Source organism: Marmota monax, unplaced genomic scaffold (assembly GCF_021218885.2).
Source record: "Marmota monax isolate L192 unplaced genomic scaffold, Marmota_monax_Labrador192_F-V1.1 WCK01_AAM20220418_F8-fsc00017, whole genome shotgun sequence".
Taxonomy (NCBI): Eukaryota; Metazoa; Chordata; class Mammalia; order Rodentia; family Sciuridae; genus Marmota; species Marmota monax.
This window is the reverse complement of record NW_026695241.1, coordinates 6,462,452-6,486,787: the sequence shown is the minus strand read 5'-3', so window position 1 is coordinate 6,486,787 and position 24,336 is coordinate 6,462,452. Positions and strand designations below refer to the sequence as shown.

The following is a 24,336-nucleotide window of genomic DNA, read 5'->3' as shown; positions in this document are numbered from 1 at the left end:
ACATTCTATATTTACATATGTAATATCATCTCCCCAGCTCCCTGACTGAATGAGCCTTCCCTTCTCCCCGGTTGTGCTGTGATCTTTATGACTCCTCAGTCGCGGACTTCCAGGGGTCTCTTCTGGCGCCCCCATTCTCTGTTCTGGATGCGCCTGTCCATTTTGTCTTAGTTCCACACTATTAATCCCATAAGATCTTTCCATCAGGGCCCTTTCTAGGGCACCCTTTGCGTGACAGGTGGCAGCCTAAGTCATGAGGCTGTCATGAGTGAGATCTTCTCCCTGCCTCCTAGAACCGTGAAGTCCTCTGTCCAGGAGGGAGATAACCTGGAAACGACCCTCTCCTTGGACAATGAATGCGGCTGTAACCAGGAGGGGAGAATTAACTGTCGGGAGAAGTTGAATGAAGGCGTCCTGGAGAAAGTGGCCTTTGAACTGGGTCTTAAATGGCAAGGAGAGGGACATGGTGAACATGAGCAGCATTTCAGAGGTGCAGAGTGACTTGTGACATGGAGACAGCAGAAGCTCTGCTGCCTGGCGGGAAGAGCAGGAAGTGATGGGGAGCCTGAGCTGGCCGGATTCGGGGCTGCAGCAACAGGAGCTAGCAGGGGTTTTGTGAAAGGCAGTGCTCCACACACCACGCGTCATGTTTGCTGCGGTGATCATGATGGGTCACCTTTCAAGATCCTGGAGAGACCCAAATGGGATAGGTAGCAATGCACTGTCCTTGCCCTGATGCAGGAGGTGACATTTTGCATTTAATTACAAATGTTCAGTGAAAGTGCTACACTGTGATGCTTTCAGCTGTGTCTCCCAGGAGGTGAATGGGGTGGTCCAGGCGGACACCATGGGACCTGAAGGAGGCCTTGACTAAAACCCACAGGGCCATGGCGCAGAGAGGAGCTCCCAGGCATTGGTTAGAAAGGATCTGGAGTCAAGGGGATGGGAAGGGATGGAAGATGATGGAGCTCTCTGACTTCAACTCACACGTGCCTGTACAACTCTCTGCGCCAGGCTCTGTGCTTGGCCTGGAGACGAACAGGGATTGAATAACCCCAGCCTTCTAACTGCTGAGACTCCAGGAGGCCAGACGGACAAATTAACAGGGGACACAATACAGAGCTGCAGCTACCAAGAGAAGCAAACCTTCCTGTTATGGTTGGGGTCTGGGGTGTCCCCAGTAAGCTCCTGTGAGACAATGCCACAATGTTCAGACCGAAATGATGTAGGCAGGAAGGGTGTGGCTGGAGGAGGTGGGTCACCGGGGACATGCCTTTGAGGTTTCTATTTTGTCCCCAGCACCCTGATATCCGTCTGTTCGTCTCTCTCTCTCTCTGTGTGTGTCTTTCTGTCTCTCCCTCTCTCCCACCCCCTCTCTCTTTCTCTCTGCCAACATGAGCTAAATAGCCTTCCTTTACTGTGTCCTTCCACCATGATGTCCTGTGTCACCTCAGCCCCAGAGCAGGGGGCTGAACTGCTGAAACAGTGAACCAAAGTTTTTTGATGTTGTTGTTAGGTATTTTTGTCCCAGCAATGACAAGCACACACAGTGCCACTCACATGGGCAGACTCAGGAGCTCACAGGATGAGCACACAGCCCAGGGCAGATATCCTGGAATCGTGACGTCTGGACCAAGACTTGAGATGCATGATAGAAATTGTGCATCCCAGGGGGAGGAGTACGTAAGTCAAAGAGTGTCTCAGGCTAAGGCCAAGAAGGTGGCGAGAACATGGCCCATCACAGGCTGGGCTAAAGAAGGCGAGGGGCAGTCTTAGTCTGTTTTGTGCCACCATAACAGAGTACCAGAGACTGGGTAATTTATAAACAAAAGACATTTATTTCTCACAATTCTAGAGGCTGGGAAGTCCAAGGTTGAGGCCATCTGCAGAGGGCCTCTCTGCTGTGTTACCTCATGGCAGAAGGCAGAAGGGCAAGGGAAAGCAAGAGATTGAACTAGCAGCCTGGATCCTTCTAATGAATGGCATCAATCCATTCAGGAGGGAAGAGCCCTCAGGTTCACCCCTCAAAGGTCCCAAGCCTCAGTACCATTGCACTGAGGATCAAGTTTCCAACATATGAACTCTGGAGTTCCCACTCAAACAATTTCAAGGGCACAGCAAGTGTTATGGTTTGGATGTGAGATGTCCCCAAAAGGCTGCTGTGTGAGATAATGAAAGAAGGTTTAGGAGGCAAATGATTGGATTATGACAGCCTTAACCCAATTAGTGAATTAATCCCCTGATAGGGATTAACTGAGTGCTAACAGGGGGCAGGTGGGGTGTGGCTGGAGGAGGTGAGTCCTAGGGGTCTGCCTTTGGGGTATATATTTGTATCTAGCAGGTGGAGTCTCGCTGTCTCTGCTTCCTGATCATCATGTGAGTGGCTTCCCTCCACCGCACTCTTCCTCCATGGTGTTCTGCCTCACAGGAGCCCTGGGGAATGGAGCCAGCTGTCTACGGACTGAGACTTCTCAAACTGTGAGCCCAGAATAAATTTTTCCTCGTCTATGATTGTTCTTGTCAGGTCTTTCAGTCACAGCAGGAAAAAAAGAAAAGAAAGAAAGAAAAAAAAAACCTGATTAAAACAGCAAGAGATTAGAGAGGCAGAGAGGAGCCAGGTCGTGTGGAAGAGTTTGGCTTTGTCCTGAGGACACTGGGGAACCACTTCAGGGCTTGAAACTGGAATGGGCCAGGACCAACACTGCATGTCAGAAAACTCCCTGAGGTTCTAGCCACAGCAAGGAAAATAGATACGAGCACAGCAAGACCCGTGGTACCTAAATAAGATAGAGGATGGCCTGCACCAGACGTGACCGGGATGGGCTGGGACGTCCCAGGGCTGGGATCACTGGGACATGAAGATGGCCAGACGGGGATGTGAGGGGGGGGTTGGAACAGCCAGGCCACCCCGGGGCTCTGTCTTGTTAATATGACCCCCTTCACCCAAACGCAAGGGGCAGGCTCCAGATGGGAGCGGCCTGAGTTGGAGGAGTCTGTGGGACACGGACACGGAGGAGTGTGGAAGGCAGTTACATGCGCGGGTTTGGAGCTCTCTGGGGAAATCTGGGTTGAGATACAACCTTGGTAACATGGGGATAAAGAATGAATGAAAGCCATGCGAGTGAGTCGGCTCGGTCGGAGAGTTCTGGACACGGAGGAAGACAGAACGCCCGCAGTCTTGTCTTTGACCATGACATTGAAGGGGATCACAGAAGAGGAGACCGTGGGAGAACAGGACCCACCAGAGGCCAGGGGGAACCAGAGGGGTGTGGCACTGTGGAAACCAAGACTACAGAGGGTCTCAAGTTCCAGTGGTCATCTGTGTCCAAGGCTGCAGAGAGGCCAAGGACGATGAGGTCTCTCATGGGCCACCGGCTTTCCCGACAAGATGCTCTGGGGACCTCGTGAGAACAGTTTCCTGGAGAGGTGGGAAACTAACAGCACACTCCAGAGGTTCTAGAGCGGTGGACTGGAGTGACATTAAGTGCAGATGGCTGCTTTGCTCAGCACTCTGAAGACACTGAGAGTCTTCAGAGGAAAGCAGAAGAGACAGAGCAGAGAATGGAGGAGACTGAACGTGTTCAAATGCTAGTGGGATGGATCTGGAGGAGATGTGAAGATTTAGGAAGAGGAGGAGATAATTGATGAAGCAGGTGTCTCAGGAGATGAGGGGGGATAGGCACAGGTGGAGGAATGCCTCATCCACGGTGGAGAAGAGGACGGAAGGTGTGGGACAGGGAAGGCGTAGGTTCCTTGTTTGCTCTGGGAGCTGGCAGAAGATGGATTCATGCACAGAGCAGCAGCCATCCAGGAAGAGAAGGCAGAAAAGGGCCATGGGGTGGGTGAGGTGAAGGGCTGATGAAGGGACGTTGGGAGGAGGGGAATGACCCAGGGAGGCATGTCAACCTAGCGTTGTTGCAGGACACACAGAATAGTGCCAACTGGAGGTTGCCCACCAGACCTGGCCATTCCAAAAGCAATGGAGGCAGACGCCAAATTGAACTGAATCAAGGAACCATTGGAAAGGGGTCTGAAGCCCCCGTGTACAGACTACCGAGCTCATCTACGTAACTGGTTGCTTCTAGTTGAAGCTGTTCAAAAGCCACTTATTGTCCTAAATCATTGTATTATTGTCCTTGGAACCATGGCTAAGGCTATTTAATTTAATTATCTGACTCTTCCCTCGTGCGGTATGGCATGGGGACACATGGAGTATATTGGAAGAGTAGAAATTGTCAGGCTCGGCACTGTACATACTTATAAAAATAACACTTATCAAGGGCTGGGGCTGGGGCTCAGTGGTAGAGCGCTTGCCTAGCATGTGTGAGGCACTGGGTTCAATCCCCAGCACCACATAAATAAAATAAATAAATGTACTAAAAAATACAATAACATTATTTTTTTAAATAACATGTATCAAGCCCCTACTGTGTTTCAAGCATTAAGGTAGACGTGGGGAGTAGATCAGTAAACAAGATAGACAAAACCCCTGTCCTCCTGGAACTAGCAATCTAGCCGGGAGAGATAATAAATAAATAAATACTCCAAACGTAGTATATGACTGGTGACATGAACTATGGAAAATAATCATAGGCAGGGAAGAGGGACAGGAGTTCTGGGGAATATGTTACAGTTTTCAGTAGGATAACTGGGGCCTGGCTGAGAAGGGGGTGGTTAAGCCAGTATCTGAAGAGGTGGAGGGGTGAGCCTTGGGCTCCCCAGGAGGAGGCAGAGGAAACAAGAGGCGCGGGGCCAGGGAGGGAGCAGAACAGCAGGAAGCCATCGTGGCTGCCGAGGAGGGAGTGAATGGTGGACAGGGTCAGACAGATTAGAGGTGGAGCTGGGGAGGACGTTGGGTCAGCTTTGTGGGCTCTCCTAAGGACTACTACTACAAGGATCCAAGGAGGACAGAATGTCTTGGGCCAGGGTGGTGGCTGGTGGACAGCAATGATCAGGCTCTGCATTTATTTTGGAAGGTAGAACAAACAGAATTTCTTGAAGGACTGAATCTGAGGTTTCAGAGAAAGAGAGAATTCCAAGGTGACTACAGAGGACCTGAACAACTGGAAGGAGAAATTTACTATTGTTGAAATAGAGCCAGTTGGAGGTCAGATCAGGGACTCCATTTGGGACCTGTTCATTTGGAGCATCATTATTGCATATTCGAGCGGGAAAGTAAGACGGGCAGCGGGGGGGTGGGGGGGTGGGGGGGTGGTTCAAGTCAGGAGTGCAAGAGGAAGAGTCACACGAGAGGCAAACGCTGAAAGTTATCAGCTCACAGGTGGCATTTAAAATTGTGACATTGGATAAAATCGTCAAGAGAATGAAGAGAGTGGAGAAGAGGCCCAGGGCGGAGGGCTGAGGCACCCCCATTCTTGAAAGGCAGAGAGGAAGGCGAGCCCGCAAAGGACTCAGGAGGCCAAGCCAGGGCGTTGGGAGGAAAACCAGTGGAGACTAGGGTCTGGAAACCAAGGGGAAGAAGTGACGGAGCCGGGAGGAGGGCCAAGGACGGAGGGGCCTTGCCCAGTGTTGCAGGAACACCTGTTCCGTGTGAGTACTGAAGCCACCCAGAGTTGTCACAGGAGTAGGTGACAACTGTGTGAGCTGGGACCAAACTATTCCAAGGGACGGGGGAGGCATGTGGGTATGTCCATGTTACTATGTTACTATTAGGTGTCAGTTTAACTGAATTCGGGATTGCTTAGAGAACTCGTTAAAATATATAAAGATCTATATTCCTGGCTCTGTCTGGGCGCTTCTGGAGGAGCCTGGTGTGTGGCCAGTGGACTGACTAGGGAAGAGCTGCCCCTACGGTGGTGGGTGCCGTCCAGTAGGTTGGAAGCCCAGATGGAACCATCAGCGGAGAAAAGGCAAGTGCGTCTCTTTCTCCTGGGGCTGGCTTATCCTCCACTCTCCCGTCCTGGACATTAGAAGTCCAGCCTGCCTGGTCCTGGGACTCCAGGACATACAGCAGCCCCCAGATTCTCAGGTCTTCTGCCTCAGACTGAGTTAAACCCTCTGCGTCCTGGGGTTTGAGGCCTTGGGACTTGGCCTGAGTCTCATTGCCAGCTCCCCAGCGTCTACAGCTGGCAGAAAGCCTGTCATGGGACTCGCAGCCTCCATAATTAAGTGAGCTGATTCCCCTAGTAAGTCCCCCTCACTTCGTTCACAGTTGGTCCTGCACGTCACCCCCACCCCATGTGGAGAGAGCAGGAGGGCCTCCATATCTGCATCTAGGATTCCATAACCGGGGGCCAAAATATTCCAAAGGAAAAAATTGTATCTCCACTGAACATGTACAGAGTGCTTTCTTGTCATTATTCCCTAAACAATGCAGCATAGCAACTATTTATGTGGCATTTACATGTAAATGTACATTTGATGTACTTTGCTAATTGCATATTATGTTGGGTATTATAAGTAATCTAGGATGGTTTAAAGCAGATGGGAGGAGCTTGTGGGTGATATGCAAATAATGGGCCATCTGAGCATCCTTAGATTCTGGTAAGGTCCCAGAACAAGTCCCCCACGGAATCCAAGGGATGACTGTGTGCTTTGTGTGTGTGCATACATGTTTGTGTCCTATTGGTTTGTGTTTCTGGAACCCTGACCAATACAGGGTCTGAAGCAAGGAGAAGGAGAACCAGAGGGTACATCATATACTACATTTCACTTAATCTGACCAACGGTCCTGTGGGGTGTTGTTATCATCCCACTTAACAGATGAAGAGACTGAGGCCCAGGGGAGGTCAAATACCATGTCCAAGGTCACTCTCCACAGGTGGCAGAGGTGGGATGCTCCGTCCTACCACCTCCCGTGCAGGACACTCCTGCCCACTTTCTCTTTCCCTTTTTCTACCCAGGATCCTTCCAGCCCTGACCACTGTATCTCAAGGGCATCTTTCCAACTGGACGTGTTGACTCTGGGCCAATAGGTGATTTTTTTATGTTGCATAAATGTGTATGTTTTGATTCTGGAAAAACCAGAGTTTATTTTATGTACAACTTAATGTAAAAATGCACTTACTGGGGGCTGGGATTGTAGCTATGTGGTAGAGCACTTGCCTGGCTTGTGTGAGGCACCGGGTTTGATTCTCAGCACCACAGATAAATAAAATAAAGGTCCATTGACAACTGAAAAAAATATTTTTAAAAAATGCACTTACTGGGAATGGGGTTGTGGCTCAGCGGTAGAGCGCTCGCCTTGAACGTGCAAGGCCCTGGGTTAGATCCTCAGCACCACATAAAAGTAAATAAATAAAATAAAGGTATTAAAAATGTTTTTAAAAAAAGAACTTCTAAGTTTCATATTCCTATAAAAAATGTACTTACTGGAATTCAAGCAGTGAAACATCTCATATAATCAGGTACTTCCTTCACTGCTATTTCAAAATAATCTGTGCTCATTCTGGTGATTCCAATGTACCTCAAGAATCTGAAATAGCATCTGGATCATTGAAGATAATTTTAAACATAATCTGTCAGAATTCGAGCGATAAGCACATTTTGATGTTCTTGGCTAACTGCACATCAATACCTATTACCTATTGTGATTCTCGGTCAACCACAAAATTAATTGAACCCAAACTTGCACACCGGTGCTGGCCCTTTCCAGTCCATGACATTTTTCCTGTCCTGTCAGGCCCAGCAGGACCGAGACAAAATATTGGTATTTATTTCTGCAGAGAATCACATGATGACCGTCACAGGTCCCCTAACCTGGGAAATCCTGCTGAGAACTGAGCTGAACTCAGGTCAGAAAGGAGGAGATCCCAGCCGGAGCAGACCACCAGGGGCCCAGAGTGACCGTCAACTTAAGCACCAAGGCTGGACTGGAAGGGGCCCCTCTGAGCTGGAAAGACTTGGCCCTGGGGATCATGGTAGACTGAGGGGAGTTCCCCCGCTAACATGCCTGTCAGGGTCTATTGGGAAAGCAGGAGAGCAGAGGCCGTGTTTATCATCTGCCCTTGATAGAGAAAAGTGGGTCGAGTTGGTTCCCAAAAGGAAGTGCCATGATTTAACCCAAGCCTTGACCTGTGAATGTGGCCAGCAGTGGTCCAGGCCCCTGACCAGAGAAGCAGGGTCTGACACAAAGATGGCGTAGTCCGTTTTCAAATAGTTTAGTCTTTTACATGTCTGTTGTTCTTGACTCCCAACAACCAGAGAAAATAAGACCATGGAGAGAGAGAGGCTTAGTACCCTGAGATACTCAGGCTGTTGCTGAGGGATTTGGAGCCACCAGGAGCAAAGAGGGTGGGCCCACCTCTCTGCTGGGCCGGAGCACCAGGGCCGGTTCCTGGAGCCAGTGCTGGAGGCAGGAGTGGGCAGATGCTGGGTGTTGGGGGAGGTGACTTTCCTCCCTGCCTGCCCACCTGCCTGTCTCCTTTCTTTCCAAGAGTCAAAAGTCACCAGAGAGTGGAGCAGGAGCCCAGGTGAGGCACCCCCCCCCCCCCATTGTTCTGCTGGGGAGATGAGCACCATCCTGACAAGCAGGGTATGGGAAGGCAGGGGCCAGCCGTGGTGGACACGGGGCTGCTCTGCTGGCTGTGGCGTCCCAGGGCCCTGGTGGAGGAGTGCGCACTTGGGAACTTGAGAGTCCACACCCAGCACAGCCTCGGCCCTTCTGCTCCAATAGGAAATCAGAAGTGGGGCCCGGGACTCAGTGGCCATCCCGCCCTCTCTGCACGGCCTGCTGTTCCCAGGGCCATGAGCATAGCTAGTCAAGGGGACAATTCTATTTCTGTAATGTGCTCTATTGGTGATAACTGTCTCCTGCCAAGTGCAGACAGAAATGCCGTTCTAGATGTGGGAAGCAGGGTGTGCCTGGATGAGAAGTCTTCCCCAGGTCACAGTGGCAGACCAGTTCACAGAACACGTTACTTAGCAAGCCTTGCGCTTGGCCGTTGAGAGCAGCTGCAGTTAACAGAGCGAACTCCTGTGCTGGGGTGGAGCTCAGGGGTGCAGCCCTTGCCCAGCCACCTCTGGGTTCTGTCTCCGTCACTGCAAAATAAAAAGGGGGGGGGGCAGGGCTAACTCCTAAAGCACTGAGGTCCCTCTTAGCCTTCCCCTACTCTGAGTCTTTAATCTTCGAAGAGCCCTTGGGGATGCTGCTTGTATCATCCTATCTTATACATGAAGAGATGCAAGTACGCGGAGAGGGTAAGGGATTTGTTTTAGGTTAGAATTGGGATCTCAAACTGCTTGGGTTCAAATTCCCCCATATCCCTTGTGCTATCGGGGTAATCATGGGTAAGTGATGGGGCTGAGATATAAACCCAGATAGTCAGACTCCAGACTCAGTGCTCTTAACTCTCTGTGTGTGTGTGTGTGTGTGTGTGTGTAGGTGTAGGGGATCACAGAACAAGCCTTTGCTTTTAAGGAGCCCAAAGCCTAATGGAGAATACAATACAAAGATGCCCTGACCAGGAGCCACAAGGTGGTCTTCAGGCTACCGCTAAATAAGAACACCCAACTGAGAAAGAACACCCGCTTCTGCAGGTCGAAGGCTTCCTTCTATCTCACCTTCCCCCACCCCTCCCCTTTGCCTTTCTTTGCAAAGAAACTCATCCAAAAGACTCAAAAGCACAAAGAGAACATCGATTTTTCATGAGCAGTTGCATTTCAGCATTTCAGGTATCAAATGTGAGCTGAGCTCATGGTCTAGGCCGGGGCGAGAACTCATGAATCATTGTCATCGTGAGTTGGGGCCTGGGGAGACAGGAGCATTTCACCTGAAGGACGAGTGGAATGTTTTGATTTGTTTTTGTTTTACTTGGGGGAGGGGCAGATACGGATATTTTTTTCCTAATTAGAAATTTAACAGCATCCTCCTGCAGGGTGCTGTTGCAAAAGGTGTAAAATATTCTTTATATTCTCAAAAGAATCAAAAGGAGAGACTCACACAGATATTTGTGCACCCTGTCCATAGCAACAATACTCACAATAGCCAAAAGGAGAAAAGAGCCCCAGGTGTCCATGGCTGGGTGAGTGGGCGAGCAAGACGTGGGGTACGGACATCAGAACGTTCTCCAGCCTAAGGCAGGAAGTTCTGATGCGGGCCGTGACAAGGTTGAGCTTTGACAACATTATGCCAGGTGAGAGCGGCCTTCCCCAAAAGGACAAATGTCATATGATTCAATTGCAAAGGCCAATTCAGGGGGACATAAAGTAGAATAAGGGGGCAGGTAATTACTGTTTAATGGGCACAGAGGCTCTGTCTGATGATGAAAACGTTTTGAGATTAGTGGTGACAGTGGCAGAACATTGAGAATATTGTGCCATACACTTAAAAAATGGTTAAAATGCCAAATTTTATGTTATGCATATTTTGCCATAATAAAAAATCCATAAGAAGGAAACAAACAACTGAAATATAGACAGAGTAGGAGGCAAGAGGCCAGCCCCGCCATCTACCATAGCCGTGGAACAGGGATCGTATGCCAAGATGTGTGCCCACTTCATACCAAGAGATGACAAAACCCTACTAAGGCTCATTTTTAAAAGATTTCTATAAACAGAGAGAGATACACTGTGTTCCTGGTGGAAAAACTCAATTTGGTAAGGATGTCATTTCTCCACAAATGAATCTCTAAATATAAGGCAACCCCAGTCAAAATCCAAGTCTCTTTTCTGGATCTTCACCAAAGGACTCTAAAGCTCATCAGGAGAATCGAGCAGGAAATAATCAAGGACAGTTTTGAAAAGAAAATAGGAAAGAAGGGAGGGAGGGGAGTGGGGTGGGGGGAGGAGGAGGGAAGAGTCTTGGTCGACATGAAGAGGAAAGAACTCTGTTTCACTCACCGGCCTCAGCCTACACAACGGCTGACAGATCAGTGGAAGGAAATGTAAAATTCAGATACAAATAAAGGTAAGAATTTTGACTTCCATAAAAAGGGACATTTCAAGAGACTGGAGAAAGAACGGACTATTTCAAAAAGGGTGCTGAGGAAACAAAACTGTATAGAACTCAGTACATACACACGCACAGGTGCCCAGCGATCCAGGAAAATATGAAAAAGTCCATGGATTGTGCCACAGGTTGATATCCTGGATACAATTTTAGACTAAAGTTTCGCAAACTGTTGTCACTGGGGGAAAGTGGGTAAAGTATCTCAGTATCACTTCTTACAACTGCACATCAATCTGCAACTTCCTCAGTCGAAAATTCCCTTGAAAATGGTGCTAAGGAAAATGAATGATTTTTAAAACGCCAGATCACTGCAATTTAAGACTCTGTATTACATTGTTTCAAAATATTAGAACCATAAGGGAACACTGGTACACTCTCTGGACAGGACTTTCTGTCACCCCCAAAGCCAAAAGCTACAATGGAAGAAACTGATATGTCTGTGTGAAAACCAAACTTCTGCATAGCAATCAAGCCTTTATGTCCAAACAAAAGGTGAGCACAAATTGAGAAAAACTGTTTTCTAAAATATTTGCAAAAGACAGAGCTAACTTCCTTGAAAACATGTGAAGAAACTTACAAATCAACAAGAAAAGTGATGAACTTTTAACTCGGGGTAGGGCATGTAGTAGGTGCTCAATAAATGTTGAATGAAAGAAAAAGTGGAAGCAAAGAATTCAGGTGATCTGTCAAGAAGGAACATTCCAGAGGCAGGTGGGAGAGAAAAGTAGAGGTATAAGACAAGTTGAAGGGGGAAAAAAAGCAAATTGGGTCAGCTTTAATTGTACAGCCTATTTTGCCAGTAAAACTAGATGAATTGTGTCATTGGAGAAAATCAAATCCCTTTAAATCCCAGCTCCAGAAAGCCTCCCAGATGGGAGGACGATTTCCACCCTGGTCCTCGATGCCCTTTGTTTGCAGCTGCATCTGTCCTTGCTCTTCCTATTCCCCAGAGGATAACAGGGACTTTGTCCCTTCTCCTCACCAGTGGGTAACAATGACTTTGTGCTTTCGTTGCCGCGGGTTTTGCCACCAAATCTGGCCCCACCGAGCATCACCTGTGACGGGGGCATCAGGTGGAGGTTGGCACCGCGGGCCTCGTTATTATTGTTTGCATCTGCAGTTCGTCTTGTCCCGCTGCATATTTTCTATTTTTCAAAGGAACTTATTAGAGACCTTTTGTATCCACAGCCTCAAGTTCACAGAAGTGTATGAGCTCATTGTTTGTTCCCAGGTGGAAAAATGAACCCTAATGAATCACCCGTTTCTTCCCCGTGATCAGCTAAACAAGGCGTGGTGTTACAATCTCTTTGAACATTTCTTCTGGCAGTTAGATTATTACACCAACCCCGCTTGTGCCACAAATATCTCCATATTTTTTTTAAAAAATGGGTTCCTTACTGGCTTTAGGCATAGGAAAGCTATAACTGCTTTCTGGAACTAATAATGACAAAATTAAATATTTTTAAGAGAAGGCCCCAAAGGACCCCCTCAAAGAATGTAATTATGTCCGTGGATTACAGAACCGTGATTCCTTTTCAGGCCAGGCGGGAAGATGTCTCTGAAAGGAAGGTTTGAGTCGTGTGTTGCTAAAAAGACTCCAAGGAGAGGGAGGAGGGAGGCGAGGAGATAAGGAAAGAAGGCAGAATGGGGAAGGTAAACTTAATTTTCTGTCAAGAACTTTGGTTCCCTAGAGCTACCTCCACAGCAAACATGGGGGTGTTTGCCACCTATTTCTGGAAAATTCTAGAGAATACAGAGCACTCAGTGGTTCAATAGGAACATAGGAAAGTTCATGAGTTTACAGGGGAGAGGTTCAGACCGTGGAGGAACACAGGTCTGATGCTGTAAATAATGTTTATTACAAGTCTTACTGATGAGGCCGTTCCATATCCGTGGGCCTCAGTTCATTTTGGGGGTGGAGGGGGGACTAGCAATTGAACCCAAGAGGAACATAACCACTGAGACACATCCCCAGCCCTTTTTAAATTTTTTATTATTATTATTTTAAGACAGACTCTCACTAAGTTGTTTAGGAGCCTCACCAAGTTGATGGCCGCGATCCTCCTGCCTCAGCCTCCCAAGCCCCAGGGATTACAGGTGTGCGCCACCGCGCCCAGCCATACTTCATTCTTCTTACAACATCACACACGTGGGTGAGAGTCACCAATATTCTGTCAGCCTTTGCTGGTGTCAGGAAGCACCAGGGCCCCTCAAGGGGACCAAAGAAGCTGCTGTGGGGAGAGAAAGGATGCTCAGGGGGGGCAGCGTGAGGACTGGCCCAGGTGAAGCCCAAGGGCTCAGGGTCCTCTTGTGGTACACTGACTGCCCTCTGCAGAGCCCTGTGAGCTGTCCTCAGCAGCAGGATCAGAGAGCAGGAGGGTTCACATAGGCCTCGTGCAGAAGCGCATCAAAACAAAGGTGTTTTCTGTACAATTCCTCAAAACGTCTTAAAGCCAGACCGTTTCACTCTTAATCTTGGGAGAGGCAGTTTGGCTCAGGAGAGAACGTAATTCTATCCGCTGGCTTTTAAGGGATAGTCACACAACTTCAAACTTAAGAGGCCCTGAAATCAGAACACCTCCTTGAGATGAGTCAGTCACAGGATCCCCCCTCTTCAATGAGGGTAAAGTCAGAAATAGTAACAGCATTTACAGCCTCTGGCACTCATCCCGGCCATCATGCGGGCACCCCAAACGTCTGCATACAGGGAGAGGGCTTAAGAGGTCATAGAGCGCAGCATGAACACCCCGGGACTCAGGTCTCTCAGGGAAAGGAAAGTTTTAAAATTCTGCCTCGGGAGCCCATACATTCTGATTCCCGTTGGGGCCAATTTTTGTGACTCTCAATATAGCAATTGCTGCGACCGATAGTGATGCAAATGACTATCATGTCCCAGTTGTCGATTCTTATAGTGAGAATAGCAGTGATTTATTTTTTTCACTTGGAAAAAAATCAGGTGTGTAGAGGTCTCCCCTCGCTCAGAAGGGACGTGGAAAAATAGATGAATTTTAAGATTCTACAATCTTCTGTCAAAGATGCTTTACAGTAATAAATGAGAGAGAGTCATCACCCTGCGAGTATCAAATCCCCAAAACACCCTTAACTCGAGGAAGAACTGGAAACTCCAACGTCCGTGGTGGTGACTGCTGTGGAACAGGGGACACCTCGTCCCTCTGGCTCGCTTGGTCCCTTGCAAAGTGCTTAGAATCAGCCCGCGGTGTCTTTTCTTATTATTATTATTATTGTTATTGTTGAGAAAGTTACACATAGAAATATTCTTGGGGCTGAGGACGTAGCTCAGAGGCAGAGCACTTGGCTGGCCTGTGTGAAGCCCCGTGCCACAAAAACAGAAAGAGAAATCCTTCAGGTCGGGTGCAGACCTACCTGCCTGGCCTGCGACAAGGGCTGCTGCAGGTGAGTGCCCCCAGAATCCTGGGGTGATGGAGTGAACATGCCAGCATCCCAATCACAGACCACTGCAGTCAAAGACCCTGAACTCACCAGAGCACCTACCCTTGTGTTACCAAAGGGACAACCACAGTAGTTTGGGCCATGGTCCCCTTGGGTTATTAATGGTCCAGACTTAGACTCAGGCCCCCAATTAGCTGGCTATGTGACTCCGAGCAGGTGACGTGACCTCTGTGCATGTGACCCCACATGACCTCCTTCTCAAGTGTGACGGGGAGGAGGGTTCCTGCCTCACGGGGTCCCATGCAGGGCTCCTGGCTGGCATAAGCGCTCAGTCGTATGGACTGCCATGGCGGTCACTCGCCCTCCCCTGGATGCTGACCTGCCTCCCGGGAGCTGGGATGAGCATCAGACAGCTCAGGTGCCCAGAGAGATCGAACACTCGAGCAATCCTCGAGAACCACAGAACAAAGGAGGAAATTCCTAAATCAATCCATTTTCATTGTTTTCCTCTGCACGAGGTAATGTAGAAATGAGAGCAATTATCAGCTTTCTGAGAGCAGAAAGTTGAATGAAGTATTAATTGCCAGTCCTCTTCTGGCCTGTTGGATCATTCAGCAATCCTGCCTCGAATGGAAAACTCTAGGTTCCGGAGTAATCATTGTAACCTGTGGAGAGGACTGGACTCAGCCCCAAACACAGGTCCTGGCTCAGGACCCAGCAGGGAAGGCCCAAGATTCTGCATTGAAACAGGTGGCTTTGATACCAGGGTTCTGGTGCATGCTTGAGAAATGTCACCCAGAACATGGGACCCAGAGCTGCTCATTCACCACAGTGGAGCACAGAGTCATTGCATGCTCAGCAAATGCCATTTGGAAAGTCATTTTAGAGCCAGGGACCACCTCAGTCCTTGGTCACACTCCCCACCATGATGCCATCTATCATGATGTGATGTAGTCAGGGGACCCTGATCAAAGTTAGCGCCATGCTGGTCAGACTCTCTGTCTCCAAAACTGTGCACTAAATAATCCTCTTGTCTTTATAAAACACCCAGCCTTGGGTGTTTTGTCATAATAACAGAAAATAGCTGAGAAGTACTACTTTCTTCTATTCATTTCCTTTGTTATAAGTAAAGTAGAAAATCCTTGAATACTTTGGAAAGCATTTCAATCCAAAGGAAGAAATGAGTAGCTGCCATCATGTCTGCCGTGAGGTTCTACAGTTAACCCAGAACTTCTGAAGATGACTCATTTTAATTTAATGGGTCATCTGGAATACTTCCTGCATTCCCATGTTAATATACCAAAGAAGTAAGGAGTTCTGTTTGCTTCACTGAGCTTTAGCGGGACTCTTGGAGACCCTCATTTAGAATCCTCCCCAAGAGGATCCTCCTGGGTCTTATTATCTTCCACACACCAACCCTTTCTCCCCACAGCACTCCAGCCCTAACTGGCAGGTGCTTCTCTTAATGGGGTCTGCAGCCCTTGCCTCAAAATCACTATGGGTACTAGCTTAAATGCCCTCTCCACCTCTTGAGTCAAATCTCTGAGGGTGAGACCAAAATCCCAGTTTACAGATTCCTGAGAAAGTGTTCAGGTACACCATAGTTCACACCTCTGTCCTGTGTGATCTCCACAGTTCACACCTCTGTCCTGTATTGATCTCCACAGTTGACACCCCCATCCCGCGTGGTCTCCACAGCTCACACCCGTCCTCTATGATCTACACAGTTCACACCCCCGTCCTGCATGGTCTCCACAGTTCACACCTCTGTCCTGCATGGTCTCCACAGTTCACACCTCTGTCCTGCATGGTCTCCACAGTTCACACCTCTGTCCTGCATGGTCTCCACAGCTCACACTCCCATCCGGTGTGATCTCCACAGCTCACACCCCCTTCCTATGTGGTCTCCACAGCTCACACCCCCATCCTGCATGGTCTCCACAGCTCACACCCCCATCCGGTGTGATCTCCACAGCTCACACCCCCTTCCTATGTGGTCTCCACAGCTCACACCCCCATCCCGTGTGGTCTCCACAGCTCACACCCCCATCCCGTGTGGTCTCCACAGTTCACACCCCCGTCCTGCATGGTCTCCACAGCTCACACCCCTGTCCTCTATGATCTACACAGTTCACACCCCCGTCCTGCATGGTCTCCACAGCTCACACCCCCATCCCGTGTGGTCTCCACAGTTCACACCTCTGTCCTGCATGGTCTCCACAGCTCACACCCCCATCCTGTGTGATCTCCTCAGCTCACACCCCTGTCCCGTGTGATCACTATTTCCTTTGATCTTGTCACCCCTCGTTGATTTTTAAGCTACAAGTAGAGGTGTAACCTCCCCTCCTCCCTGCAGCTTAACAGCAGTTCTCCATCTTTCATGTCATCTGCAAGTGACTCAGGGAAGGCGTTGGCCTGGTTTTACCTTGTGCAGGTTTCATTCTTGTGTGTCCTTTCCTGGCTGGGGTTCCCTGGAGGGCAGCACCGACTCTCCCCACGCCATGCACAGTGTCTAAAACCTAGAAACACCGAGACCCTGACACCTTCAACTGCCCCAGCAACACTCCCCCCACCCCGCACCCCACAGCCCGGCACTCCCAACACGGAAGGTGACGATTTCCCAGAGGAAGTCAGTTCCAACTGCAAACACTTGACCTTTGCATATTAAACCTTTAATCGGCCTTTAGGAGGCTCACAGAACTTTAGCTGCAGACGGCATTGTGTGTCCAGAGCCCTCGGGACTGGAGAAGGTGTTCAGTGGAGAGAAGCAGAGTCAGAGGGTGTCCTCGGGATGGCTCGGCTGGCGGGGACCTCCTCATGAAGTATTTGTCGGATGAAGGAATAACCGATGGCTATCAGAGCAGTTGAAATGTTTTGGGCAGCCGTGAACAGAAAGTCCTAGAAAGAGGTGGCGGAAACATGAAGGAGCCACGTCATGCCCTGGAACGTGGCGTGTGGAGATGGGCCACTGCAGGGAAGGTGCACTTTGAGGCTTTGGGATGTGACTGTGGACCATTTCCACAACTGCTTCCCCGAGTCACGCCCTGTCTCTGATGTCACAGTTGCAGAAGGTTTTTATCATTAAAAGTCAAGACGTAGCAGGTGTCCACATGCAGAACCAGTCACGTGTCTGATTAGGGGGGATGGGTTCCTAAGAACAAAAAACCAGAAAAGGATGTAGATAGTTCTAAGTACGTTCTGCCAAATCGCTCGCAGACAGTGTGGGCCTCTTTCTGTGTCCCCAAGAAGCATTTGAGAGTTGACGATACACACGGGGCACGTTCATAACACACAGGTGTTCTCCTCCCACCCCCCAGTTGTCCCTAGAAAAAAAATCTAAGCCAAGTCTACAGGATGCATTTACCCAACGAATCAATTGCATAAACATGGGAAGGGAGACAGAGAGACAGCAGAGACACACTCAGTGTGACCTTGTTAGGGTCCTGATCCGTCCCAGTGATCTGTAAAGAGAAATTTTAGCAGGGGCTGGGCATTATTGGACGTGAAGGATTTCGCATTGGTTTTATTAGTGGTGATGTTGGGAAACAAGGTCCCAGGAAGTCACAGATGCATCTTTATTAATGGACGGAGTGGCATGCTGTTTGGGATTCATTTTAAAATACCATAGCAAATAAAGGAGTGGGCTGGGATAGGGGAGCTGGGTGTCCCCCAAATTCCTAAGTGCTGGAGGCCTGGCATTATTGGGAGTGGTGGAGACTTTAGCAGATGAGGCCCAGAGGGAGGAAGTTAGCTCACTGGGGGATTCCCCCTAAGAGGGTTATAGGACCTTGGCCCCTTACTCTTTCCCTTTGCTTCCTGGCCACCATGGGTTGAGCAGCTTCTCCCACCAAGCACTCTCATCATGACAGGCACCCCAAAAACAGACCAACTGTCCATGGTCTGAAACCATGAGCCAAAATAAACCTTTCCTCCTTATAAATTATTTTTCTCAGGCATTTTGTTACAGTGATAGAAAGCTGACTAACACAATTGGCAATAGGTTGATAATTGCCAAGCCTGAGAAATGAAGGCACATTTAACTATTCTCTCTAACTTTCTATGTTTGGAAAATATCATAATACAAAGCTTTTAAACTTTTCACCTTGATTGACTTTGGAAAAAGACTGTCTAGTAAACAGCATATACATCTAAGGCTAGAAGACTGCAGGCCTGTTCTTCTCTTCATGGTCTCAATGAAGGGTTCCACGGAGGTTGACTGCCACCTTGGCAGTGCCTGATAGCTTCCTTCCTAGCCCCAAGGACAAGGGGGGAGCCTGGATTGATCCTAGAAGCTGCCCTGGGGGTTGTGGTCACATGAACACAGGTCTGAAGTAGGTTAAGGGAACTTCAGGGCCTCCAGACAAAACCCATGCATCCCTGGGCCTCAATCGGCTCAGCTGCTCCCAGACTCAGTGACTCAGGCTTGAAGGGAATAGAGTTCATTTGTGCCGAAGCTGCCCTGGGGACCCTGGGGGACGAGGCCCTTGACCCTCTGTGGCTCATTGTGTAGAGTTCATTTGTGCCAGCTCCGTCCGATGCTGGGCTCTCTGATGACCTTGTTCAGGTCACCTTAGGGTGAGGCTGATTTGGTCGACCAGGACTTCTGTGACAAAAGACCACCGACTGGGGGCTTAGCGCTCTAGAGGCAGGGAGGCCTGCGATCAAGGTGCCACCTCCCTAGAGAAGCACCCTGTTGAGTCCTCCCTGGGTGGCAGGAGAAGAGAGCTCCAGGGCCTCTTTAACGAGGGCACTGGTCGTGTTCACGAAGGTCCCACCTGTGTCCTAACCACCTCCTTCTAATTCATCACGTGGGGGGAGGAGCCTAGCACATGAATTCGGGGAGACACAAACATTCAGACGACAGCAGAGGCCCAAACAAGTGGCGCAGGGCCTGCCTCACGCTCAACAGGAGCTCAGTAAAGATGGCTGTCACCTGTGGTGGGAGCTAAGTCACAACAACTCCCCTGGCTCTGCTTCCCAAGGCCAGAGGGACTGAGTCCTCCCTCAGACAGGAGCAGGGTGCACGAGCAAGTCCCTGAGATCGTAAGGTGCCCCTGCGCCCCACTTACTGCTCCTAAATCTTCCCTGTTTCCATTCACTTTATCCAGCCTCTGGAGTTATTAAAATGGCCTGGATGAGGGTTTCCCCTTTTTTGTCCTGGTCTGCTGTTCTCGGGGACTAGAGCAGCAGCCCTCTCTGGTCTTCCAGCTTTGCAGCAAGGGGCTCCTGTCTTCTTTTGTTTCTCCATCTTCCAAGTTGGGGGAATATTTGCAAGATTTTCTGGCTCCAAGTTCCTCAGAAAATCAGGAACTAATTACTGGACGCCATGTTGACTCCTCAGTGTTCTTTTGAATTGGGTGGAAAGAGACAGGGCTCTCAGCTCAGCCATGAGACTCCAGACCCTTGAGCCATTAGACTCAGCTCTCCATGACTTCACTGCAACTTGAGCCTGGGGATGAGAATCAAAGATTCTAACAAGAGAAAAAGGCAGCAAACCCAATAGACATCTCTTTTTTTTGTTGGGGGTGGGGGGATTACCAGGGATTAAACTCAGAGGCACTTGACTCCTGAGCCACATCCCCAGCCCTATTTTGTGTTTTATTTAAAGACAGGGTCTCACTGAGTCGCTTAGCACCTCGCCATTGCTGAGGCTGGCTTTGAACTCGCAATCCTCCTGTCTCAGCCTCCCGAGCCGCTGGGACATCTTTACATAATAAGGACACGTAGCAAGTAAGAGCCCATGCTGGCAAGAGTTGCTGAAGGGCCTTTGATTTTGAAAACAACATTTTCCAAAGAAGAGATGATGGTCTGATTTTTTTCCCTACCATTAAGGGTCCTAACTGACCCTCAGTGGGTTGTTCCCTGGCCCTCGGTCCTTCCTTATCAGACTGCCCCGTCCATTCCACGTCACCCCATCCAGCTGAGAAGCTGAGCTCAGCACGTCATTCTATTCTCCTGGTCACATGCTGTTCATTTCATAGCCAAATGCAGCTCCTCAGATGCTGAGAAGAGACAATTGAATTCAGCTAGAAACAAAACAGCAAAACTGTGCACACATCTGGGCGTTGGACTCGACCTTGGAGACCAAGAGGTCACGTCCCAGAAGCCCACACGTTTCCAGATCCACTCTGGCCACTCCCCAGGATGCACCGCAGGCGGCCACAGTGGAGCTGTAGTGACAAAGAAACAGATTGTAGGGGGCGGTTATCAGGAAAGAGGACAGAGGGTGAGTCCTTGGGGTCCCAACATGGGCTCAAGGACACTGAACTTGAAAGTGAAGTAAAAACAAATGGAAAGAAGGAGGCTTCACTCCACTGAGAACCTGAGCCCCGGATCATGCTCAGTACTCAGCTTTTATGGTGCTTTTACTCGGGGTGGCTCTGATGCCAGTCCTCCCCACAAAGCAGCCTTCTCTGTGTTGAATTTCGTCGCTGGTGGGAAGGAGCCCATGTCCCTCCAGTAAGGTGGGCTGGCCCTCGCTGCCACGAGTGGAAGGGCTGCGTGTCACCGCCCTCTCTCTGATTCTGTTGTTCCTAACCATGCTCATTGTCCCACTCGATGCCTGTTCTTAGCTGCACACCTGTGTGCCCAGGTAGCAAAGTCAAGAAGGTGGAACTAGCATGGCAAGAGGCAAAGGCGAGAGGGAGATTGTGTATTTCATCGAACTATAACACCCGGTGCCTCTCTCAGCACCCCAAGAACATAAGGTGTGAGTCAAAGGGCTTTGTTTAAAAGATGGGAAAATCCTGAGCAAATTTCTCATTTCTGCCTTTGCTGGTGCCTGGTGTTTCTCTGTGGGAACCATCCCCTGCGCTCACACGTGCCCTCTCCTGTCTGCCTAACTGCCTGTGTAATCTTTCCAGAACCCCAAGCCGGAGATGGGACGTCCTCATAGCAGCTCCCACAGAGCCCTGTAGTCCTTCAGCACAAGACCCACCACACAGTGTATGCTCACTGAAGCGCAGGGGCCAGATCTGTCTGGCCCACAGTTCCATCTCCAGCTCTGCAAGTGTTTGTAGAATAAATGACTTCTGACGAGTCTCCATAAGCCTTTTCTGTGTGTGAACATTTGCTTATCTCTAGGGACAAGGCCTGATGGGTGTGGATGTTCAGGTTCCTACTGTACAAGGCCATCTAACGAAGTGGGGGAGAGGGGGCTGAAGTCCAGCCCACAGTGTCATCACCAAGCCATTTCTTGCTGGCTGTATCCACCCTGAGCAAGAGGTGCCTTTTTCTGCTGGCACAGTTGCCCGGCCTGGATGTGCAGCAGCCCAGCTCTGTGCTCGGAACCAAGCTCAGCCTCTTCCAAAGGAGGCCAGCACTCTCCTGCTGGTTCCTAGAAAGGCTAGGAGGCTGCGGTTTGCTCAGAGGGTTCCTTTGGGTCCTCTGCCAGCCATCCACGCCAAGACCCTGACCCCATTCTCAGACAAGACCCCTCTCACCCTTCTCTCCTCTGATTTTTGTGTCCTTCAGGGTTTGGGATGACCACTCCGGCGACCGTAGGAGGAAAGATCTTTCTGATCTTCTACGGCCTCATCGGCTGCGCCAGCACCATCTTGTTCTTCAACCTCTTCCTGGAGCGGCTGATCACGGTCATCGCCTACATCATGCGGTCGTGCCACCAGCGGCAGCTGCGCAGGCGCGGGGCGCTGCCGGCGGGCAGCCTCAAGGCGGCGGGCCGGGGCGCGGACAGCCTGGCCGGCTGGAAGCCCTCGGTGTACTACGTGATGCTCATCCTGTGCTCGGCCTCGGTGCTCGTGTCCTGCGGGGCGTCGGCCGTGTACGCGCCCATGGAGGGCTGGAGCTACTTCGACTCGCTCTACTTCTGCTTCGTGGCCTTCAGCACCATCGGCTTCGGGGACCTGGTCAGCAGCCAGGGCGCCCAGTACGAGAGCCAGGGCCTCTACCGCCTGGCCAACTTCGTCTTCATCCTCACGGGCGTGTGCTGCATCTACTCGCTCTTCAACGTCATCTCCATCCTCATCAAGCAGACGGTGAACTGGATCCTCAGGAAGGTGGACGGCCGCTGCGTCCAGCCGTGCCACCGCAGACTGGCGCGGTCGCGCAGGAACGCGGTCACGCCGGGCAACGTCCGCCACCCGCCGGGCGACATCTCCACCGAGACGGACGGCGTGGCGGACAGCGACACGGACGGGCGGCGGCTCTCGGGGGAGATGATCTCCATGAAGGACTCCAGCAAGGTGTCGCTGGCCATCCTGCAGAAGCAGCTGTCCGAGATGGCCAACGGCGGCCCGCACCAGGCCGGCACGCCGTCCCAGGAGGACGAGTTCTCGGGCGGGGTGGGCGCCTTCGCCATCATGAACAACAGGTTGGCAGAGACCAGCGGGGACAGGTAGAGGACGGGGCGCTGCCGGGCGCGAGGCCTGGCGGGGACTGGAGCAGGAGACGCTGGCCCTCCACGGCCACCCCGGGCCCCTTCCCATCCGGTCCCCCAGGCCCACCTTTGGAAATCTGACCTTGGCCCCAACAAGAACCACCGTCCAGGGCTGGGGGGACTGGAAGTCCCATGCCTGACTCCTTACCTTTACCCATCCTGTTTAAATCCAATCTTTTCTAAATGAATCACAGAAGCAACAGAAGACACTGTATTGTCACTTATCTTTCTCCCAAGTTTTAACTGCCCAAGGGAAATAGGTTGACTATGAGCCTGATTCTCCCTGCAACCCCCCCCCCCTCCACTGTTTCATTTAGAAATGAAAACCTGCAAGACTCTAGTTCTTTCCCTAGAACACTGAAAGGAGACATTCTCTGCCTCACCTAGCCCCTTCAAGAAAAGGGAAAGGAATGTTCCAGAACGTTCCAGGGCTATGGTGGTTTGGTTTGGTTTTTTGTTTTGGAGGGATTGGGGGCGGGGCATCCTTCCAAGCAGATTTATCAATGGTTCCATGAATAGGGAGAATAACTAGTCTACTCTTTCTGCACGCTTCTTAGGGTTTTTTGTTTTTGTTTTTGTTTTTCTATTTTGTTTTCCTTTTCTGTTGAAGACTAGAATGTTTGGCTAAGGTGTCTTTGAGACCTCAGTGTGATAAGAAAACTGAATTTGGTTTCAGGTGTTTAAACTGCCTCAAGATGGAGGGGGACAGGAGAGAAAGTCACTTTTGTAACTGAAGAACACACTTTAACCTTTTCTCTTTGAATGGTCACTTAGATCATTTCATTTTTACCAGGGCTTGGGGCCCACTGCAGAGATGATGACTGACTATTTATTAGAACTGAAAATTTAATAAATTCTCATTTTATTAACTAAGATTCCATGGGTCCTCATTGTGAAGAGCAGAGGGGACGTGCTTAATTAAATAGACATTTGTTGCACTCAGGGGAAAAAGGGAACAGGAAATTGGCCTTAGGGATATGATCATCTTCTTAGAGAGTCTTGGCTGGAGAAACATTCAAGGCCCAATAATGAAATTTGGCTTTTCTTGTCTAACTCGTTGCAGTTCGGCCTTCTGAGACTGTAGCAGGTCTAGTTGTATTATCCTTCCATGCAGTTAAAACATCCATACTAGGGCCTGGGTCTGTGGCTCAGAGGTAGAGTGCTTGCCTAGCATGTGTGAGACACTGGGTTCGATTCTCAGCACCACATACAAATAAATGAATAAAATAAAGGTTCATCAGCATCTAAAAAAAATAATTTATAAAAACAATCCATACTAGGAACGAGACTTTTAACCTTCCTAGATGCAGCAGAGAACACTTCAGGAGATGCCAGTTGATAGCTGTTGCTTTTACAAGATAAGAGCGGGTACCCGCTGTGCTTTGAGAAGTGATCTGGAGAGATGGGCTGGTAAGGGATACCAGGCTGGAAATCAAAGCCTGGTGAAACGGGAAGGTTGAGCAGAGCACTAGTGAGCTTGGAGGACCATTGGCAGCCATCTCCTCCAACCTGCTTGTTTTCAACCCAAGGAAACAGGGGCATAAGGGACTGCTCCCTGTCTGTGGTCTTAGGGTGGTGGTGTGCAGGTGGGGAAGGAATCCAGGCCACCTAGGTTCTTGGC

At 49.9% G+C, this 24,336-nt stretch overlaps 1 protein-coding gene across 1 annotated transcript in view; it reads left to right on the top strand.

Moving 5' to 3' along the window:
- The window catches only part of Kcnk13 (potassium two pore domain channel subfamily K member 13), a 92,535-nt gene extending 68,975 nt beyond the window's left edge, over nt 1-23,560 (top strand). The window contains exon 2 of the mRNA XM_046440677.2: nt 21,794-23,560. Coding sequence (XP_046296633.1) covers nt 21,794-22,677 — 884 coding nt within the window. The 3' untranslated portion in view covers nt 22,678-23,560. The remainder of the gene's footprint in view (nt 1-21,793) is intronic.
- Nucleotides 23,561-24,336: the final 776 nt, after the last annotated feature.